The 17,992-nt window shown below is 39.0% G+C and overlaps 1 protein-coding gene across 1 annotated transcript; it reads left to right on the forward strand.

Moving 5' to 3' along the window:
- Nucleotides 1-396: 396 nt before the first annotated feature.
- LOC124606613 lies at nucleotides 397-12,994 on the forward strand. The gene is made up of 2 exons (XM_047138598.1): nucleotides 397-1,030; nucleotides 12,816-12,994. Exons 1-2 carry the CDS (start codon nucleotides 397-399, stop codon nucleotides 12,992-12,994), a joined length of 813 nt encoding a protein of 270 aa, XP_046994554.1.
- The last annotated feature ends 4,998 nt before the right edge of the window (nucleotides 12,995-17,992 follow it).

Genomic DNA, 17,992 nt, shown 5'->3' on the forward strand with positions numbered 1-17,992 from the left:
TGTCGTGCATGGGCGCGGCAATGCCTAACATGCCAGCGTAATAAAATCAGCAGACATGTCTTTGCACCTATTGCTGACTTCCCGACGCCATCTGCAAGATTTTCACATATACGTGTGGACATTGTGGGCCCGCTATCATATTCTTCAGAACAACGCTATTTGCTCACAATCATTGATCGTTTTACCAGGTGGCCAGAAGTAGTTGTAATACAAGGCATTTCTGCGGAGTCGGTTGCAAAAGCACTGTTGCATTCATGGTTCTCCAGGTTTGGCGTTCCGCAAAACATAACAACAGATCGCGGAAGGCAGTTTGAAAGCCAACATTTCAATGAACTTTTACTACTGTGCGGATGCAACCACCCACGCACCACAAGCTATCATCCATCTAGTAATGGAATGGTGGAACGTCTACACCGCACTCTCAAAGCTGCATTAATGTGTAGTTCCACTTCATGGCCTGAAGCACTACCGCTGGTCCTACTCGGATTGAGAACGGCCGTGAAGGAGGACTTACAATGCTCTTACGCAGCAGTGGTTTATGGCGAGCAATTGAGGGTTCCTGGAGAATTTATCGTTCCAGCATCTACACAGCCGTTCGCCCCTGAGCTATGCACGCAATTCGCGAGACAACTCAGCGTTAGAATGAGAAACATCAAACCCACTAACCCTGTCAGACATGGAGACCGGAGAGTGTTTGTACATAAAGAACTGCAAGCAACGTCCCACGTGTGGCTTAGGGATGATACGGTGCGCCCGCCGCTTGTTTCGCCTTACTCTGGACCATACAGGGTAATCACAAGAGGAAGCCACAGCTTCAAAATCGATAAGGATGTAAAGAAGAGACAGTCTCAATTGAGCGGCTTAAACCTGCTTACACTCCTTCCTCGGTCTGCAAAATCATCCTCAAACGTGGAGGCCAAAGAAACAGCAGAGAGTCTCGCCGAGCCCTCGGTTTCAGAAGAGGACAACGAGGCAGCAAGTGCAGAACAGGAGCAGCCATTGCCTGCACCAGATGTTTTCCCGAGAGCTGGTAGAAAAATAAAGTGCAAGTTTCCCCACATACCTGGTGCAACCGGTTTCAAAAGGGGGGGGGGGGGCTGATGTGGCGACGTCATTTATCCACTGCGCCAAAAACAGCGGGTGAAAGCTGCAGCTGATAGTTATTTACCTTTGCCGTAGTCGGCTTGGTTACGAGTTGTTTATTCTTGTTAGTTTTTTATCTGTGCTTGGAAAATAAAATGTTTTCTCATCTCTTGAAAAAGCTGTTACTTCATAAAATATAAAGGCTCCCATAAGTCAAAGGAATTCAGTGCATTACGTGCAACTTTTGGTTACACGAAAAGTGCGCAAACGTGTGTCTGAAATTTATAAATGACGATATTCAATGGACATGCCTCGACTACATAAGTGACGAAAATGCACGATTAACATCCACATTAAGTTCTAAAGACGAAATTATTCATATTCTTCAAAGTTACACTGATGATCTGAAATAGGACTGACGTTGCTAAAGCAGTAAAATATTGCCTTAAAACACAAAAAGCGTTGTGTATGTGAAAAAACGCCAATATTGGATGGATACATCGGCAAATAAGCGAAGTGACACAACTGATTGACCACTAAAATATTTAGCTCCCATTACGAAAGAAAAGTAAGTAAGGATACGGAAGAACTAAACAAATTTAAGTGGATCAGCGTAACGTACAAAAAAGACAACAAGAAGCCTTATAGTAAGACAGAAAGTGAACTCCTTATTACTGGTAGCGCATTGCGAAATCGACGTTCGACCGGGAATCAGGAAGCATCAATTGCATACACATCTAAACGTCTTAAACTCAAGTGAGAGCACAGCAGATAAGCGTAACAGGAATCCAATCGGTGCTTTTATTCACGTGGGATCAAATTCGTTTCTAAACAACAGCAAAGAAGAAATTGTAAACCACACAAGGAACATTCTGCGAAAGGCCAGACGCCTTTACACAAATCCCAAAATAATAATCAGTGGCATTGTGTACAGGAGATCGATGAGTGGCAGCTATGTGCAGAGAATAAACGGCAATATTAAAGAACAGTGCAATAAACTAGGAGCCGTTGACATTGATCCCCACAAATTTCGAAGTGCAAAGTGTCTTGCCAAAGATGGCGTAAATGGTGTAAATAGGTTGGGCTCAAAAAATAAGGGAAACTGATACGTAGTGATGGGGTGAAAAACTTGTGTTGCATTAAGAAAAACAAAACCAAACCATTATCTGGAAGAAATGTGCTAAAGCCTATAAGTAATAGTCAAAGTAGATATGTTATCCACTAGAATATAAACGGTTTAAACACTGATAGGCCCTACTTAAAACAGTAAAAGCTCCAAACTAGACGAACTGGAAATCAATATGTCAGAATGAGCAAATATTAGAGCTGTTTACTTAAATGAGCACTGGTTTAATGAGGATGCAAATAAAATTTTAAACAAAATAGGGAACTTAAGACTGTTGTTGTTGTTGTTGTTGTGGTCTTCAGTCCTGAGACTGGTTTGATGCAGCTCTCCACGCTACTCTATCCTGTGCAAGATTCTTCATCTCCCAGTACATACTGCAGCCTACATCCCTGTAAATCTGCTTAGTGTATTCATCTCTTGGTTTCCCTCTACGATTTTTACCCTCCACGCTGCCCTCCAATACTAAACTGCTGATCCCTCGATGCCTCAGAGCATGTCCTACCAACCGATCCCTTCTTCTAGTCAAGTTGTACCACAAATTCCTCTTCTCCCCAATTCTATTCAGTACCTTCTCATTAGTTACGTGATCTGCCCATCTAATCTTCAGCATTCTTCTGTAGCACCACATTTCGAAAGCTTCTATTCTCTTCTTGTCCAAACTAGTTATCGTCCATGTTTCACTTCCATACATGGCTACACTCCACACACATACTTTCAGAAACGACTTCCTGACACTTAAATCTATACGCGATGTTAACAAATTCCTCTTCTTCAGAAACGCTTTCCTTGCCATTGCCAGTCTACATTTTATATCCTCTCTACTTCGACCATCATCAGTTATTTTGCTCCCCAAATAGCAAAACTCCTTTACTACTTTAAGTGTCTCATTTCCCAATCTAATTCCCTCAGCATCACCCGACTTAATTCGACTACATTCCATTATCCTCGTTTTCCTTTTGTTGATGGTCATCTTATATCCTCCTTTCAAGACACTGTCCATTCCGTTCAACTGCTCTTCCAAGTCCTTTGCTGTCTCTGACAGAATTATAATGTCATCAGCGAACCTCAAAGTTTTTATTTCTTCTCCATGGATTTTAATACCTACTCCGAATTTTTCTTTTGTTTCCTTTACTGCTTGCTCAATATACAGATTGAACAACATCGGGGAGAGGCTACAACCCTGTCTTACTCCCTTCCCAACCACTGCTTCCCTTTCATGCCCCTCGACTCTTATAACTGCCATCTGGTTTCTGTACAAATTGTAAATAACCTTTCGCTCCCTGAATTTTACCCCTGCCACCTTCAGAATTTGAGAGAGTGTATTCCAGTCAACATTGTCAAAAGCTTTCTCTAAGTCTACAAATGTTAGAAACGTAGGTTTGCCTTTTCTTAATCTAGCTTCTAAAATAAGTACTAGGGGCAGTATTGCCTCATGTGTTCCCATATTTCTACGGAATCCAAACTGATCTTCCCTGAGGTCGGCTTCTACCAATTTTTCCATTCGTCTGTAAATAATTCGCGTTAGTATTTTGCAGCCGTGACTTATTAAACTGATAGTTCGGTAATTTTCACATAACACCTGCTTTCTTTAGGATTGGAATTATTATATTCTTCTTGAAGTCTGAGGGTATTTCGCCTGTCTGATACATTTTGCTCACTAGATGGTAGAGTTTTGTCAGGCTCTCCCGAGGCTGTCAGTAGTTCTAATGGAATGTTGTCTACTCCCGGGGCCTTGTTTCGGCTCAGGTCTTTCAGTGCTCTATCAAACTCTTCACACAGTACCATATCTCCCATTTTATCTTCATCTACATCCTCTTCCATTTCTATAAAATTGCCCTCAAGTACATCGCCCTTGTATAGACCCTCTATATAGTCCTTCCACCTTTCAGCTTTCCCTTCTTTGCTTAGAACTGGGTTCCCATTTGAACTCTTCATATTCATACAAGTGGTTCTCTTGAAAGGTGGCTACACTGAGCCACTGCGCCATAGATTGCGCCAAAGAGTATTATTAAGCCGCCTCCACAGTGCTTGTTGAGAACTCGTAGAAGTCAGTGCTTGTCGAGAGCTCGTAGTAGACAGTGCCTGTTAAGATCTCGTAGAAGTCAGTGCGTGGGAGAGCTCGGAGAAGACAGTTCGTGTTGAGATGTGCTAGTGGGCAAGGCTTGTCGAGATGTTGTAGTAAGGAGTGTTTGTTCCATGTTTTATCCAGTTATTTGATGGGAGAGATAGCAGATGTTATTGTAATGATCAGAGTGCATTTCGTCAATATATATGAAGGTAAAAACCACAATGTTCTTTTATTATTTGTGTGTCTGAAATAATGCGTCATTACAGGTTCAGTCAACAAAGCATCTGGCTTGTGTTCTTGTATTAGAGTGAATTCTGGTTTTCTTGCGTAATTATAGTTTTTCTAATTTTCTTTTATCACGTCAGTATAATTGGTATTTAAAAATTCTTGTCTTGTTGGAGAAGAACCGTGCCAGATGTGTACGTTGAGTCACACTCCCACATACAGAACAGTTACTCTTGTGCTTATTGGTTTTGTAGGTTTTATAGTTGCTGGGGACTTAATTAATTAACTGTGTTTACGAAAATTTTCTTTCATTGTTTGTTGCAGTCAGATTGCGTAATAATTCTAGTCAGGACCAACCGTTTACGAAACAGCGTAATCGAACATAACAGCTACTAAAAATATTTTAAAACTATTTAATTAAGCCCCCATGCACGTGGCGACCGCTGCTTCGGATCGTCCCTTGGATTCTTCTGATTGTAGAAATAGTAGACAGTAGTATTGTTGTAGTAATTTGTAGTTAGTAATTGTAGTCTATTTTGCATGTGTAGATTTGGTAATTGTCATTCTTCTAATGGTATTTTTTTCTCAGAATTTGATTTGTTGCTTTGTATACGCGTTTGACAATCTAGTGCAATTATTTCAATTGTTCGATTGATCGTGTTTGAGGGAGACATTGCATGTAAATGGTGTTGTTGGAGATAAGGAGTCCTTGTGTGTAATTTTCGCACAGTGACGAGTTTTGTATATTTTGTAAATGATTACGCGATCAATGAAAAAGGCGAAAATGATGAATAATGAGAATGACGAAATTGTTCACATGGCGAACTCGCCAACACAGGACAACAGTATGATGAATAATGAAGTGGAAAACAATGTAATAAGTCGGGAAAATAGTCCGGAACCATTTCAAAATTTTTCTCAATCAGAAAATTCACAGAATACGAGATCAATGATAGAAGATTCTGAAATAGTATCGAACACAGATAGCTTTATGGCTATGACGAAAGAAGTCGATTTTGCGGGAAATGTTAGGGGTGAAAAGAGTTTCGAACCAGTTACTATGGAGCAGTTGATGAATGCTATATTAAATTTGGGATCAGAATTAAAAACACGGTTAGACTCACTAATGGGAACAATTAAAACAGAGATGGGAACTTTACGATCGGAAATTAAAACAGAAATGAAAGCAATGACAACACGGTTAGACTCACGAATAGGGACGTGTTTCAAAAACATAAAAGATGAATCAAATAAAGAAATTAGAGAAGAAGTACAACCGATTTTGAAGGCTCACAATAATAGCTTAATTTCAACAGAGATTAGACAAAGGGAACAGGATAGAGAACAGGAAGAAAGAGATCGCGTGATAGTACAGAAATTTTCAGAGTTAAATTTACAACGTGCAAAAGATAAGGAAGAAATAATTGAGAGAATCGAGGAATCCGTATCAAATGACAGAATAAATAATCTAACACAACAATATGAACAGTTAACTACCAAATGTGTCAACACCGAAACCCGAGTCGCGACATTTACAGAAGACGTAAATAAACAGAAAGAACAATTAAGTGACTCATCGGAAAGAGTGGAGGGGATCTCGGATAAATTGACAAGTGTTAGTTTAGCAGAGGGGTTTGAAGAAAGTAATTTATTTCATTTACGGGGTGCGACAAGAGAGCGCCAGGCGCGCGAACTTGACAATAATCGTCATTGTGACTGGGACAGACGCGGTAGGTCTTTGTCGCCACGAGGTGAAAACTTTGACTATGAACACTTTTTGACTGTCCGGAAATTTAAGATCTTCCGCAATTCTAAGAATGACATACATCCATGTGCATGGTTAGATCAATTTATGTACGCACTTCCGCCAAAGTTGCCATTAAGTCACAAACTGGAAATTATGTGCGGCTATTAAAGTCCTCAGGGGATTCACTACTCTAAGTGAATATGTGCCGTAGCGAGCATAGGGCCCCGAGCTGTAGTGGTGCTATTTCTCTTTTAGTTTTCTGCACCGCTGCCTACTCTTTTACTATTCTTTGCATCTGTCAAACCAACTCTTCGACTATCAATCTATCTAGTGAGTAAGTAAACAATAACCGGATATGACGATTTTACCCAAAAGTGACTTCGGAAATTACCGTTTGGACTTACTATATTTTCTGCAGCATTCATTCCTAGTTTAAACGAAATGTTACCCGTTTATCTTCGTGACAATATTACTTCATATGTTGACGATATTCTTATTGCTAAACGTTCTTGGAGTGAGCACAACAAAATTTGGATTCATTATTACGTGTTTTTGCAAGAGTTGGCATTACAGTGAATTTAGAAAAATCTGAATTTGGTCATTCTCAGGTGAAATTTCTCGGTCACATTATTTCTACAGAAGGTATTCTTCCTGATCCAGAGAAATTAGACGCTATTCGTAATTATGATGTTCTTACCACAAAACGTGAGATTCGTAGTTTCCAAAATTTTTGTGGAATGATATACTTTTAAAAAATTTTTGTAGAATGACATACTTGTGAGAAACTAACAGCTACATGTAAACATGCAGAGAATACAAGGATACCGCGCTGTGTTTTGGCGGCGGCACATACTCAAAGCAACAGTCAAGTCTGCGCGCCGCACAAGGCAGTCGTTGACCGAAAACAATTGCTTCCTACGTCACGCGCCTACAGCTGATCGAGCGCTCAGTGCGAATGCACTGACAGCCGTAAACAAATACACAGTCTAATTTCTCCGATTAAATTCAGTATAAAGCTATAGTGACTTGATGAATTATGTTATTAACATTCAGTATTTTTCAGGATACGGTTCTATAAAATATTTAAGACCTTCAGGTAAATTCAGTGCGTGTCCGACGTTAAGACGACTTGCTATCGAGAAATTTTCAGGAAGAATGTAATTTCCAAGAAGAAACTAATAAACTAAAAAGGTAACTATTAATTGAGTTTATTTTTCAGGTAACATATTTCCACTTAGGTACGTACTTTAGACGTAGTTTGCTGCTCGCGATTACGTGATTCATACTTTGTGCTAATTTCATGTTCTATGAATTTACTTGTGAAGCGACGTGCTTGCGTACGTTAACTGATTTTGACAATGATTATTAATGAACTGGGTTGTAACTTGTATATATTATGCATCGCTTAGCTGCACTGCTTTTTCACTGATGTCATATTTTTTAATTATGTGCCTGCTGTGCTTATTTATTTAAATTATAATTGTCACCTGATTTATTGTGCTTATGTGGTTAGGTATGTAAGTTATACTTTGTGATTTATCTGCTTGCGCTTTCATGTTTACTTATTAAGATGACATATGAACATTTATTTGCTTATGCTGATATGATGCTAATGATATGTTTACTGCTTTGCGTATAGATTGCATATTTATACATATCTGTTGTTGTCATAACTACTCTTTAATTTGGTGTATAGAAATGCTGATATACTGTGTACAAACAGAGAGTTTAGGTCACACTATTGGATTAATTATAGATTGTTCGCTTGGCAGAGCCTCGTTGTAAGGATTGTGCTGCATCCACTTGTTGACATTCTGTTCTCTACTGGTATATTTACTCGCTAGTGCTTGTTTTGCTTACGCTCAGTGCCTTATATTTTTAAGATAAGAAAATGAACTGCTATAATTTGACGAACGACATTGGTACAAAGAACTTCGTTGAAGTCACATGAGCTGGAGATTTTATGGAAGCTGTATAAATGTATGCTAATAGGAAGGAAGCTAACGACATGACATACCATTACTAGGTTTAGACCATTAACAATTATTACACTGCATTTTTCGCGAGCAATTGAAATAGTAAGTGACACTTGACACAAAAAATACTCCACATGTTTGCTTCTGCCATAATTCTTGAAGTGGTGTACACACTGTGAAATATTGTGATCATTCACATTCCGTAATCGTACTTAATTACTGAGAGTCGTTCGAACTAAGTCTGTTAGAGGTCATGTATGCATTTCTTTGTTTATAATTCATAATGAGTAGAAGATTGGGCTCAGATGGATTACACAGAGGTTGTGTGTTGACAATGTGTCTTCGGATTGTATGGGATGATGAGGTTTGCATTAGAATTTTATCTGTACTTGTTCGAGGAGACTGACTAGAGGAAAGAGTTGTGTTGGAAGTGAGATGATATTGGCAATAAGGTTCATATTTATCGACGTATTAAAGAGGTATTATTGAGGTATAGAGATTATATGAAGTTGATGATTATTGGAGTTTTTGTGGACAAGAGGTAAGGTAAATGATATTGATGATAAGAGTTATATGTATCGACGTAAGAAGTATTAGTGAAGTATTGAGATTATGTGATGCTGATGATTATTGGAGTTTTGGTGTATAAGAGGTAAAGTAAGTGAGGAGCATTTTTTTTTTGTTGGTCTTAATGGAACAAGGAGGATGAAGATAACAGACTAGAACACTAAAGTAGAAGGAAGACAGTCTATACACACACTTTGTTAAATCACTAAGCAGTATATACTTTTTTTTTGAAGAGAGGAAGTATTTGCATATCTTGGCTCACTGACAGTTGTTCAACAACAGTACATTTGATCTGGCTTGGCAAACATTGGTCTTGACATGATGACTATGACGTTGACCTAACTATTATTGACTGTTGTACATTGCTGCCACTATTACTTGATACACATGATGAACATCAGATTTTGACAGAATTACATTTACACAGTTAACACCATTCAATTACACAGTAGTACTTAATGTGGATGAAAGATGAATGAGTGTGTTTTGTGTGTTTTCCTTTCCTAATCCTACCCACCTATCTCGTGAATATTATTTTATTTGTTTGTAGTGGCTTGCACTGACACCCATAAATATTATCGCTTTACTGATATTTGAGTATTTGTAATAGTTAATATGACAATTGTCTGATATCATTTGTGTGTTTATTAGAATTTGTATGTTTAGTGTAAGAGCATTGTAAAAGCATTTGTATGTGTTTTCAAACTATTGTTCATGCCTGAACTGTCAGATTAGTGAAGGTGAATATTATGGACTGTTACCTGCACTTTTCAACGTAATGTGTGACACTTAGGAATGATTAATTTCTGCTGATGAACTGAGTAATCAGTGATAGTGAATATTATGGACTGTTACTTGTACCTTTTGTACATGATTGGTGCCACTAGGACATGTTTAATTTCTGCTGATGAACTGTGTGATCAGTGATAGTGAATATCATGGACTGCTCTCTGCACCTGTTCAACATTACTGGGTGCACAGATGGAGCTACTTCTATGAAAATGATGTCACTTGTTGCTGTCTGCACCTACTCAACATTGCTGGGTGCAACTGATGGACTGTTTCTACTGAAATGAAGTCACTTGTCGGTGTCTGCACCTGCTCAACATTGGTGGGTGCAATTGATGGACTGCTTCAACTGAAATGAAGTCACTTGTTGCTGTCTGCACCTACTCAACATTGCTGGGTGCCTCTGATGGATTGCCTCTACTGAACTAATGTGACTTGTTGCTGTGTGTACCTCTTCAACATTGCTAGGTGCCACAGATGGAACTGCTTCTACTGAAATGAAGTCACTTGTCGGTGTCTGCACCTGCTCAACATTGGTGGGTGCAATTGATGGACTGCTTCTACTGAAATGATGTCACTTGTTGGTGTCTGCACCTGCTCAACATTGCTGGGTGCAACTGATGAACTGTTTCAACTGAAATGAAGTCACTTGTTGCTGTCTGCACCTACTCAACATTGCTGGGTGCCACTGATGGACTGCTTCTACTGAACTAATGTGACTTGTTGCTGTGTGTACCTGCTAAACTTTACTGGGTGCCACTGATGGACTGCTTCTACTGAAAAGATGTTACCTGTTGGTGTCTTTTTTTTTTGTATAAACTAATCATTGAAAGCATTTTATGTGAACATTTGTATAAACTGATTTTTTGTGTATTGTGTGAACTCTTATGTAAAGTCACATGTATGAAAAGAAGTTGTATTGCTTACTGTATTTTATATACTAGGTTATTGAAAGGTCAGTGCAAAGCCAAAATTTTAATTAATTATGTGATATTTAGGTATTAATATTATCTTTTATTTTTGTCTGTATTTTTCTGGACGAATTTGGTGGTATTTTCACCACCAATGCTGGCAAAAATACCATCAAATTCTGGCCTGTGGAGGAGGGGCATATGAAAGGTGGCTACACTGAGCCACTGCGCCAGAGATTGCACCAAAGGGTATTATTAAGCCGCCTCCACAGTGCTTGTTGAGAACTCGTAGAAGTCAGTGCTTGTTGAGAGCTCGTAGTAGTCAGTGCCTGTTAAGATCTCGTAGAAGTCAGTGCGTGGGAGAGCTCGGAGAAGACAGTTCGTGTTGAGATGTGCTAGTGGGCAAGGCTTGTCGAGATGTTGTAGTAAGGAGTGTTTGTTCCATGTTTTATCCAGTTATTTGATGGGAGAGATAGCAGATGTTATTGTAATGATCAGAGTGCATTTCGTCAATATATATGAAGGTAAAAACCACAATGTTCTTTTATTATTTGTGTGTCTGAAATAATGCGTCATTACAGGTTCAGTCAACAAAGCATCTGGCTTGTGTTCTTGTATTAGAGTGAATTCTGGTTTTCTTGCGTAATTATAGTTTTTCTAATTTTCTTTTATCACGTCAGTATAATTGGTATTTAAAAATTCTTGTCTTGTTGGAGAAGAACCATGCCAGATGTGTACGTTGAGTCACACTCCCACATACAGAACAGTTACTCTTGTGCTTATTGGTTTTGTAGGTTTTATAGTTGCTGGGGACTTAATTAATTAACTGTGTTTACGAAAATTTTCTTTCATTGTTTGTTGCAGTCAGATTGCGTAATAATTCTAGTCAGGGCCAACCGTTTACGAAACAGCGTAATCGGACATAACAGCTACTAAAAATATTTTCAAACTATTTAATAAAGCCCCCATGCACTCTTTTCTACAAAGGTCTCTTTAATTTTCCTGTAGGCAGTATATATCTTACCCCTAGTGAGATAAGCCTCTACATCCTTACATTTGTCCTCTAGCCATGCCTGCTTAGCCATTTTGCACTTCCTGTCGATCTCATTTTTGAGACGTTCGCATTCCTTTTTGCCTGCTTCATTTACTGCATTTTTATATTTTCTCCTTTCGTCAATTAAATTCAATATTTCTTCTGTCACCCAAGGATTTCTACTAGCCCTCATCTTTTTACCTACTTGATGGTCTGCTGCCTTCACTACTTCCTCCCTCAGAGCTACCCATTCTTCTTCTACTGGATTTCTTTCCCCAGTTCTTCTCAATTGTTGCCTTATGCTCTGCCTCAAACTCTGTACAACCTATGGTTTAGTCAGTTTATCCAGGTCCCATCTCCTTAAATTCCCACCTTTTTGCAGTTTCTTCAGAACTTAAGATTAGCAAGTACCTTTTGCAGAAGCCTCATATGGAGGCTCATGTGTACCTCTTACAGAGTGATATAAATTATGAGACTAGAAACTGTTTTAATTATTTAAACGATGAATGTGTGTTGGTAATAGCTGCTGATTTTAATGCTGATGTCGTACGTGATAATAGCTACACTTAAAGATTCACTGACTTTGTAAAGAAATATGGTTTCAAATTGAATTTCTTTGAATCTATCAGAGACAATGACCAATCAGCAACCTGTGTTTGACAATGGTCTAGCTAATTTTCTATATGAAGATGGGTATAAATTTTGTCTAGATCTAGGTATTTCAGATCATTGTGCATTGTTCATTGAGCTGCCGCAGACAGACAGGAACATTTCACGTATGAGAACCCACATAACCAGGAACTTTAGCAAAGAAAACTTGTTAATATTTAGTAAGAAGCTAAAAGAGGATAAAATGGGCTTTTGATTATCATAACTCAAGTGATGAAAACTTTGAAAAAATCGTAAATGGTGTATTTAATGAAACATTTCCACCTAGACTCTGTGGCAATAAAATGTCAAATAAATTAAATTAGATTACCCAGGGCATAAAAATTTCCAGTGTAAGGAAAAGGCAAGTTCACAGAGAATTAAAATGTAATAAAGATATTGACTTCATTGAATATGTTGGACTCTGTGAAACCATATTTAAAAGAGTTTTCAAGGCAGCAAAACAACTGGCAAATAACAGAGCAATATTAAATCATGAAAGTAAGACATAGGCTGTGTGGTCAGTCATTAGATCTGAGTTAGGTGTTCATTCATACCTGCCAAGTTTTCCGGTTTTCCCGGAAGAATCCCAGATTTTGGGGTAGTCTTCCGGTTTTCCGGATGAACGTCACTTTTTCTCAGATTTGCAAATACCGGGCCTTTTCCCGCCCATTGATTGCATTTCAGTTTTGACTTTCGATAATAGCTGTTATTCTCAGATGCGAGTGTTTGAAATTCGACGGAAGTCGACGGATAATATTATTGATGATCCCTTCTCCCAGAATATCGCTGCGCTTTTGTCATTAACTCTTTGTGTTTGAAACACTGCTGGCGAAAGTCGATCGAACGTTCTATAGATAATCATATCTCACAGGTTATTGCTGCGTTCTCTTTGTGCTTTGACTGCACGTTAGCGGGAAAGCTTTCCTTATGCTTGCTTTTGTGGGGTGTTTGCTATGTTGTCTGGTATTCGTGCAACTGTGTGACGAATTTTTGTAGCCGGCCGCGGTGGCCGTGCGGTTCTGGCCTTGCAGTCCGGAACCGCGGGACTGCTACGGTCGCAGGTTCGAATCCTGCCTCGGGCATGGCTGTGTGTGATGTCCTTAGGTTAGTTTGGTTGAAGTAGTTCTAAGTTCTTGGGGACTTATGACCCAAGATGTTGAGTCCCATAGTGCTCAGACCCATTTGAACCATTTTTTTTTGAACGAATTTTTGTGCGATTTAGTGTTCTCGTGATAGCTCAACTAAGAAAAGATATCATCAGTCTTTCAGGGATGCATATTCTGCTGAATTTCCGTGTATTATGCGATCACGGAAAGATGAAACATTCGCGTTCTGTTCCATATGTTCGTGTGATATAAATATTTCTTACGGAGGAAGAACTGAATTAATAAATCATATCAAATCCGTTAAACACGTCTCCAATACGAAAATGGAGGACAGTAATAGGAAAATTGATTCACTTTGCAGGCAGATGACTCTACTACTGTTGAGAGTGAGAACAGATGATACCAAATGGGCTCGCTTGATGAGAATTCGTGGAGCTGATGGTGTGCCTAAGTACGATAGGTTATCCAGGCTAATGCTTTCTGTTTTGAGTCTACCACAGAGCAATGCTGAGTGTGAGCGTATGCTCAGCTTGGTGAAGAAAAATCGCAATCAGTTTAGGTCGTCTGTGTTGAATGAAACTCTGGGATTCATTTCTGTTTTGAAAACAAGAATCAGCGCTCCATGTTACATGAATAGTTTTACTTCAGAACTTCTGCAGAAAGCAAAGAAAGCTACTCATCTTCATCTGTCCTCCGCAACCTGTGATGGAATATAGCTAGTGTTCTATGAACTTGAGAAAATTTGGTAAATAAGTGTAAATAAATGTTCAGTTTAGTAATTTTGACAGTGTCGTTCATATTGTGGCTTGCAGGATCAAGAGCAGAAAAGCTCATTTTTGTGTGATGTGTAAACTGTTCCTTGTGTTAAGTGACAAAAAATTTGCGATGAATGCATGCACTAAATTTTTGCGATTTGGGTCTTCCGGATTTCCGTTTTTGAAAGTTGGCAGGTATGGGTGTTAAACCAAGAAATTTCAAAAATTGAGACTGAAGGAAACACTATTGTAAGTACAATTCAAATACCAGAATACTTACATGGGTTCTTTATAATTGTAGCAAAGTCGGATGCAGATGTAACAGATTATCACAACAAAGTAAATCCCTTTGGCCTAAGTGAAAACTCTGAAAACTTACAACATTTTTAAAACTTTCTGTGGAGGATGTAGAAAATGCTATTCTAACATTAAGAAACAAAAAATCTGCAGGTCAGGATGGAATACACACCAAAATCGTTAAAGCAGTGCACAATAAAATTGGAAATCCACTAGCTCAAATATTAAATCACACAGGAACTGAAATATGCAAAGTCAAACCACTCTTCAAGAAGGAATCAAGAGAGATCATGGGAAATTATCATCCTATCTCAATTCTTCCAGTTATCTCTAAAATATTTGAAAACTTGCTGTTTCCCAAATCCAAATTTCATTGCAAGATATTCTGTTATTTTAAACAATCAATTTGGTTTTCAGCAGGGAAAAATCCCACAGACGCAGTGAACAGTTTCTATGAGAAAATAAGTACTTCATTAGACAGCAGAAATAAGGTGGCAGGGATTTTCTGCGACCTCACAAAGGTGTTTGATTATGTAAACCATGCAACGCTTATTTAAAAACTTGAAAAGTTTGGCATTAGTGGCACTGCTCCACAGTGGCTTAAATCCTACTTATCAAACAGAAAGCAAAGAGTTAGCATCTCTGTAAATGGCGCCTATTATTTTTCTGATTGTAAAAAAATACAGGGTGTTTCAAAAAGAAAATACGTATTACAAAGTATTATTTTGTGCAAGCTATCGATTGATGCGCTTCTACTCGGCTATTGGAGAAACGAATACATAGTGTAGTTTATGTTAATAGCTACAGGATGTCAATTGTCTTCTGTTTTGCTTGGTAACTGTCAGTTGTTTAAAATGTCTACTCCACAACAGAAATCATGTTGTGTTCTCGAGTTTGTGAACTGCAATTCCGTGATTACAGTGCAAAGACGTTTCAGGTTGAGGTACTAAATTGATCCTCTGAATGGGTGGAACATCCACAGATGGTAGCGACAGTTTCTAGAAACAGGATATGTACGTAACAGAAAGAGCCCTGGCCACCCTCATGTTCTTGAAGAAAATGTTGCATGAATTCAAACTGTTTTCCAATGCAATCCTTCAAAGTCAACTCGTCATGCCAATCAGGAGCTACAACTGCCTACAACAACAATTTGACATGTTTTGAGACATGGCTTGGTTTTGAAGCTGTACAAATTACAGCTGTTACAAGCTGTGTGTCCTGATGACAAGCACAAACATGTGGCATTTTGTAAGGAGATTCTTGATGATATTGACAATGATAACACTTTCGCACAGTGCATCGTGTTCAGTGATGAAGCGACTTTCCATGTTAGTGGTCAGGTAAACAAACACAATGTTCGAATTTGGGGCCTACAGAACATACATGCAGCCATTGAACATTTAAGAGATTCACCCAAAGTCAATGTGTTTTGGGTGATATCCTAATAATCAATTTACGGCCTATTCTTCTTTGATGGAAACACGGTTAATGGTCAGCAGTATCTCGCTATGTTACAAAACTGGTTGTATCCGAGGCTGCATGAAGGCAACTTCATTTTTAACAAGACGGGCCACCCCCTCACTGCAGTCACCAAGTGTGTGAATATCTGAATGAAACTCTACCAAACTGTTGGATTGGTCATCAAGGAGCTGGTGACTTAGCATGTCTCAGCTGGGCTCCATGGTCACAGGATTTGACGCCCTCTGACTTCTTCCTGTGGGTTTTCATTAAAGACAATGTTCTGTACCACCACTCTGACAGAACCTTAAAAAGTTGAAGAACTGGATCTGCACTGCCATAACATCAGTGACAAAGGTCATGCTTCCCTGAGTATAGGAGGAATTTAAGTATCAATGTGATATTGTTCATGTCTCTGATGGAGGGCATATTGAACATCTGTAATCTGAACTTGGTGAAGTTCGTAAATAAATTAGATTAGTACTTGTTCGATAGATCATGAATACGACACTTCATAATGATGTGGAATGTGTCAGGTTAAATGCTTTTAATTTCCTTTTAAATGCTATATGGTTATCTGTCAGATTTTTGATGCTATGCTATGTGTGTAAAGTTTCATATTCATATGTCTTAAAGTTTAATAAATAGATGTATCTGAAATACATATATTCTTTTTGAAACACCTTGTATTTTCCACAAGGCTCCATATAGGGCCCAGTCCTATTTCTCTTCTATGTTAACGACTTACCACTAAAAATCAGCTCCCCATCAGTTCTATTTACAGATGATACTTCTGTCTTAGCTGAAAATCAGGATTGAGAAAAAATTCCTAAATCTGTGATCAGTACCTTAGAAACTTGGTTTCAGCTAAATGGGTTGGATCTAAACGTATCTAAGACTCACATAATGCAATTCAAAACCAAACAGTCAAAATTTGAGCAGATTAAGATTGTTCACAACAAGAAAGGTATAGAACAAGTTGACTCACTCAAATTCTTAGGTCAAAACGTAGATAAAAATTTGAGCCTTCAGGTACACACATTGAATACCTAGCAAAGTGAGCAGCTTTGCATTTGCAATGCAAATATTATCAACTGCAACATACATGGACACACGAAAAGTAGCACATAGAAGCTACTTTGAATCCATTGTTAGGTTATGGTACCGTTTTTTTGCAGTAACTCTGTTATGGTGTAATGTCGAGCACCAGCCCGCCATTTGGGAACAAGAGAGCAGATAGGGCTGTGAAGAAGATGTTAGGCAATTGCATGCTGACTGACCCCAACCCAGGATGGAAATGTGACAGCAGCAACCTCTATGCGAGGAGGACATAAGCGCCGTGCTGGCTGGTCATGGCCCAGTTCTACAGCAGCTTGAAGACTAGCAGCTAGATATAAGCATCAAAGCTCCTACATTCTGTGCAGTTCGATCTTGGACTTGTTATGCTGAAGAACATTGATCATTTTGTCTGTCGCCCTTTGCTTGCGATACATGTGTCTGACACAAAGTTAAGTATTGTATTTTTTCCTTTCATAATAAAACTCAGTAATACAATTTGCTTGAATTACTGTCTAGTGATCCGAGAAAGCAAGTTTCCTAGACACCTCATATTCGATGACCAGGTGGAATTCAACATTGGCGACGAGTATTATGGAGAACCCAGTGCCAAGTGGTTATGGATTTTCTTTTGTGTTTTGCTGGCGGATTGATTCTATATTGTCTTTACTTTGCAGAGGTGTGTTTACTTGCTTTTACAGTATATCTTACAGTGTTTTTGCTAATCAGTGTTTCCAGGTAGATGCTGTAGATGTTGCAGAAATTCTCTTTGCTTGATTGCTTATTTTTCCTGCTTGTCTTGCCTGTTTATTGCATTTGTCTCTCCCACTATGAGCAACTGCTCCCCCACTCCCTCGCCCCCCCCGCCCCCCCACCCCCGCCTGCCCCCCCCCCCCCCCCCACCTGCTCAGGCGCCTCAGCTGCATAAACATGGTACAGCAGCTCCTTACCACTCAAGCGGCCACTGCAGCGCAGAATACAACTGTAGCTCTGAGTGCCATGCGACAAAGACGAGGAGTGGCTTGAGTGGTTGTAACAGTTTGATGTCCACATAATTGCTCACAATGTGCCAAGTTCTGTGAAACTACATTACTTTTTGTCAATGGTGGGAAGTGCAGTGTTTCATCTCATTCAGAAGTTGATC

This window comes from Schistocerca americana, chromosome 3, assembly GCF_021461395.2.
Source record: "Schistocerca americana isolate TAMUIC-IGC-003095 chromosome 3, iqSchAmer2.1, whole genome shotgun sequence".
Classification (NCBI taxonomy): Eukaryota; Metazoa; Arthropoda; class Insecta; order Orthoptera; family Acrididae; genus Schistocerca; species Schistocerca americana.